This window comes from Branchiostoma belcheri, unplaced genomic scaffold (genome assembly GCF_001625305.1).
Source record: "Branchiostoma belcheri isolate BF01 breed outbred unplaced genomic scaffold, Haploidv18h27 scaffold211, whole genome shotgun sequence".
NCBI classification, from domain to species: Eukaryota; Metazoa; Chordata; class Leptocardii; order Amphioxiformes; family Branchiostomatidae; genus Branchiostoma; species Branchiostoma belcheri.
This window is the reverse complement of record NW_017803614.1, coordinates 110,483-116,071: the sequence shown is the minus strand read 5'-3', so window position 1 is coordinate 116,071 and position 5,589 is coordinate 110,483. Positions and strand designations below refer to the sequence as shown.

Genomic DNA, 5,589 nt, shown 5'->3' with positions numbered 1-5,589 from the left:
AAGCAAAACAACGAAAAGAAAATAAAAATGTTGAAATTGTTAAAATGCAGAATTGTTAAAATTGTTAAAACTGATAAAATTGTTAAAAATGATAAAATTGTTAAAAATGTTAAATTGCTAAAAATATTAATGTCCGATGCACTGGGGTTCGAACTTGCAATGCCTGGGATTGCCGCCTTGCGCGTTTCCAACCGAGCTAACATGTTCGTGGAGGGCTAATTAATCTCTTGTGAAATACACACCGGGACGCTTATGTGAGGCGGGCGGGCCAGAGCTCTTGCGGCCCCGACCACGAATCAGACTGGATACCAGGCTATAACAGAACCTAGATAATACTAGTTGGTAAAGATTGCGGAAAATTGTTGATACCGTGGCGCGCGCGCCGACGATACACATTACGTACCGCGCAACTTTTTTGTTTACACGCCGGGCGCAGGTCATTGACCTCCAACTTGCGTTGTTCCAACAGAGAAGAGCAAAATGTCTGGCTCCCGCAGAACGTACCGCACTCTCCCGCTGGACGTACCGCACTCTCCCGCAGAACGTATCGCACTCTCCCGGAGGACGTCCCGCACTCTCCCGAGGGAAGTCCCCCACAGCGTCCGGCACTCTCCCGCAGAACGTCCCTCGAAAATCGATGCGTATTTCGTGGCCTGTGCTGTACCTACCAAAACACTTGAGTTCATACTGTCAAAATGGAATGGCTTTGAACAGGTGTTAATTGAGTTAATCCAATCACATCCAACAGCCAATCAGCAAGAAGAATAGATTGGTCTGGTTCATGCTTGCATGCCCATATATGGGCATACCGCCGAATTCCTTTCTTATTACGTCACGCGCGTACGTCCCCACAGTACTTTCCTATGGGGACCGCTAAAAAAGCAAATAAAACGATTGTAAAAGCTTGTATCACAAAAATTTAAAAAACGCCTAGGGGTATTTGCCCACTGTACCTCCATACCAAATTTCAGGACCTTAGGCCCTAAAATGAAGAAGCTGAATCCATTAAAAAAATGGCAGGAGAAGAAGAAGGAGAAGGAGAAGGAGAAGAAACATCAGAAAAAGCAATATGGGTTCACCACCACTTCGTGGTGTGGTGAACCCATAAAAATCACAATATGTGCAAATAGAATATTCTTATTCTGCAGTAGACTTGACACTGGACCAGCGTATTTTGCACATGATTTGTCAAACCGAAAGTATAGAAAAAAAACCGTAGCTTTAGGTATTAATCTCAAAGCAGATCCTAAGGTGGCAAAAGCCGTATCAAATTGGCCAGACAGTCTCCATTCGCTAGAGACCCTTTCACACAGAGACCCTTTCACACAGAAGAAAAATCATCAGTCGACAAAATTTCTCGACCTTCATATCAAGACATACGGCCGAAGCTCGGCAACTATAGCCATGTTCAGATGAAATCAGTGAAAGCGCATTGCATGTGGTTTTCATTGAAAGAGGATTCAAGTGGCCCCATCTGATTAGCTAGACCTTAAACAACTTAAAGGTGATGAGATAAATACTATATTCTGTGTGGAATTTTTCTGTATGTTCTTAAATAGGGGAGTGGTTATTTCTTTAGAATTTAATTTTGAAATTGGTGATTGTGAAAATGAAATTTTGTGTGTGTGGAAGTGCTATAACTGGACCTTAACACAATGTGGGGTCACAAGAAGAATTCATTCTTACTGAGGGGACGCATGTGTTTTTTTTTTCAAAATGTGGTGAAGCCATTTGCTGCATTTGCTCCCGAGACTTTCAGGTTCCTCATTATTTTTTCTACAGAATACAGATCGCTAACGGCTCCTGTGTTAAAAATGTTTTTTTTTTACCTAAATGACCCTTAATATCTGTCGTAAGTACTAGTAGTAGAGACGTCAACAAGTTTTGTGTTACAATTTTTCATTCTTTTTTGCTGATCCAACCAAGGTCCACGCTAACCTCAAAATCAAGCTGAAACTTTAAAGAATTAAACTAATTTTTTAAAGAACGAGCTTTGTCTACATGCAAAAATTTCCCCTCAAAATGCAGGAGACAGCGTTTCAGAGGGTCCGGATTTCAAAATTTCTCCGAAAACCCCATTCAGCAGTCGACAGGTGGCATGACGGAAAAAATTTTCAGGCGAGAGAGAGAGAGAAAGAGAGACAGAGAGAGAGAGAGAGATAAGACAGACAGGCAGTCAGAGGCAGAGAATAAAGCATGCTTCTTACAACAACAGGTATCCGACTTGTTGGGGGACGTTCCACCTCATTTCAAGGCAGAGTTGAGGTGTTCCATGCCGGCCAATGGGGGACCGTCTGTGACAACAGTTGGGGGCTGAGTGACGCCCATGTGGTCTGTCGTCAGCTGGGATATCCCGGTGCAAAAGCAGCTCTTGGATCAGCAGCTTTCGGGCGGGGGTCTGGGCCGATCTGGCTGGACAAAGTAACCTGCGATGGTTCTGAGGCAACCATTTCTGACTGTGGACACAACGGTTGGGGGACACATGACTGTGGACACGGAGACGATGCCGGAGTTGTTTGTGAACAACAAGGTATGTCCGAAAACAATTCAAACTCTACTACTTGAGATTACGGAAAAATTACGTTATGTTATGTTATGTTATGTAATGTTATGTTATGGTATGGTATGTTATGTTATGTTATGTTATGTTATGTCATGTTATGTTATAAAGACTTTTATTGTACATTCTTTCCCTGCTGGGCTAAATACAGGTCACACATTGACAGTCATTATTATGTACATGGAACCCTCCCCCCCCCCCCGCCAGGGACAATAGTGACTCCTATGATATTGTCTTAACAAAGGAAGTACTCTGAGAGAAACAACTATAGAGAGAGACAGACAGACAGGCAGAGGAAGAGGCAGAGAATAAAGCATACTTCTTACAACAACAGGTATCCGACTTGTTGGCGGAGGTTTCACCTCATCTCAAGGCAGAGTTGAGGTGTTCCATGCCGGCCAATGGGGGACGGTCTGTGACAACAGTTGGGGGCTGAGTGACGCCCATGTGGTCTGTCGTCAGCTGGGATATCCCGGTGCAAAAGCAGCTCTTGGATCAGCAGCTTTCGGGCGGGGGTCTGGGCCGATATGGCTGGACGAAGTAACCTGCGACGGTTTTGAGGCAACCATTTCTGACTGTGGACACAACGGTTGGGGGACACATGACTGTGGACACGGAGACGATGCCGGAGTTGTTTGTGAACGAGGTATGCCCGAAAACAATTCAAACTCTTCTACTTGAGATTACGGAAAAAATTACGTTATGTTATGTCATGTCATGTCATGTCATGTCATGTTATGTTATAAAGACTTTTATTATTTCACTCCATACTTCAGTATGGAGTGAAATACTGTTTTTACTGATGATTCTTCTCCTCCTCCTTCTCCTCCTCCTGCCACTTCTTTAAATTGATTCAACTCCTTCATTTTTGGGAGAAATTACATGGAATTTCGTATTGAGGTAGAGTGGGTAAATACCCCTAGGCGTTTTTTAAATTTTTTTTAAAGCTTTTACAATCGTTTTATTTGCTTTTTTAACGGTCCCCATAGGAAAGTACTGTGGGGGCGTACGCGCGTGACGTAATAAGAAAGGAATTCGGCGGCATGCCCATATATGGGCATGCAAGCATGAACCTGACGCAGACCAATCTATTCTTCTTGCTGATTGGCTGTTGGATTTGATTGGATTAACTCAATTAACACCTGTTCAAAGCCATTCCATTTTGACAATATGAACTCAAGTGTTTTGGTAGGTACAGCACAGGCCACGAAATACGCATCAATTTTCGAGGGACGTTCTGCGGGAGAGTGCAGGACGCTGTGCGGGACTTCCCTCGGGAGAGTGCGGGACGTTCCCGGGAGAGTGCGATACGTTCTGCGGGAGAGTGCGGTACGTCCAGCGGGAGAGTGCGGTACGTTCTGCGGGAGCCAGACATTTTGCTCTTCTCTGTTGGAACAACGCAAGTTGGAGGTCAATGACCTGTGCCCGGCGTGTAAACAAAAAAGTTACGCGGTACGTAATGTGTATCGTCGGCGCGCGCGCCACGGTATCAACAATTTTCCGCAATCTTTACCAACTAGTATTATCTAGGTTCTGTTATCGATCTCCGAAGAATCACCAAAATTGTAGAGTGGACAGGCGTTCGTTTGTTGTTGTTGAGAACATCGCGAGACGGTTTCCTGGCGAGCGTCGAGGGCCGCATGCCCCAACTGTTTTCGAAGATTGGACAGGGAGCGGCTGTAATATCAAAGGAGCCGGCGGCTTCTGCTAGCCGGGTTGATAGTTAAGTAATATCAAGGTGGTTCAAAAGCAAACCTGATAAAGAAGGAAACCCCTTAGTTAATATTTGAAAGTCTTGGTGCCTTGAAGCGATCGATACTGCCATGCTGTTTACTTTATATGACATACAATGCAGTGAGTGATGTGTATCGCACCGAGTTAGCTCGGTTGGTAACGCGCAAGGCGGCAATCCCAGAAATTGTGAGTTCGAACCCCACTGCATCGGATATTAACATTTTAACAATTTATCAGTTTAACAATTTATCAGTTTTAACAATTTTATCAGTTTTAACAATTTTAACAATTCTGCATTTTAACAATTTCAACATTTTTATTTTCTTTTCGTTGTTTTGCTTTTAACATTCAAAAACTGATTGTTCTTACTCAAGAATGTCAATAACTTAGAATGTTAGTCTTTTGTATTTTTCCAACATACAAACTAAAATCACTTTGATGTTGTCACAAAAGTATGGAGCTGACAAGAGAGAAGGAGTACGGCACTGTGCCAGTGTGAAGAATCTACAGAGGTATTACCAGTCACTAGTAGCAAGAGATAGACCACATTGAATGATGACGATGAGGACGAATCATATGGAGTACTATCATAGCTTAGTACAGAAATTCTACTGCTTTACTTTACTTTACTTCTTTCACTCTGTACATGCAATTAGCTCACTGGCATGATTTTAAAAATAAAGGTTATGATAATCATATTATATGTATAGCTTATTCAATGTATGGCTTCATAGTTTATGTGATTGTTAATAATTAAGGCCATGTTGATTTGATTGTATGGATGGCATCTGTGCGCGCATCGGTTTTCGTTAATTTAAAGCTAAGTTTACGACAATGATACAAAACATCTGGAAACTAAGCAAACATACTCTGTAAATTTATTACTGTAATTCCCAATTTTTTTTCACTGTACCGCAACGTAACGCAAGCGGGAGGTCTATGTTCACGGTTTCACTGTCACCTCTGTACCGTGAACTTATCATTACAGTTAGGAAATAATTCCTGGACTTTCTTTTTCCTGCAACTGTCACCACCGTGAATATATAGTTCCGCGAACATGACCATGTTTCTCAGACCGTGAAAATTTTGCTACCGTTAGTAGTAGTTGCAATTTCGTCATTAGTAGTATTCAGATACCTGCAATATATAACTTGAGATTGAGATAAGTGTAAAGTAAAGCTAGTCGGGATTTAAAGTGCTTGTCGTTGTATCTTTGTAAAAAAATAAGGGAGATAATGGCCAAGTGCCATTTTTGTAAATATCTGTCGAGATTCAAAAAAGCTTAGTCCTTGTAT

General features: G+C 42.4%; 1 protein-coding gene across 1 annotated transcript in view; it reads left to right on the top strand.

Moving 5' to 3' along the window:
• Nucleotides 1-2,196: 2,196 nt before the first annotated feature.
• The window catches only part of LOC109469914 (deleted in malignant brain tumors 1 protein-like), a 6,267-nt gene continuing 2,874 nt past the window's right edge, over nt 2,197-5,589 (top strand). The window contains exons 1-2 of the mRNA XM_019768674.1: nt 2,197-2,530; nt 2,895-3,206. Coding sequence (XP_019624233.1) covers nt 2,197-2,530; nt 2,895-3,206 — 646 coding nt within the window. The remainder of the gene's footprint in view (nt 2,531-2,894; nt 3,207-5,589) is intronic.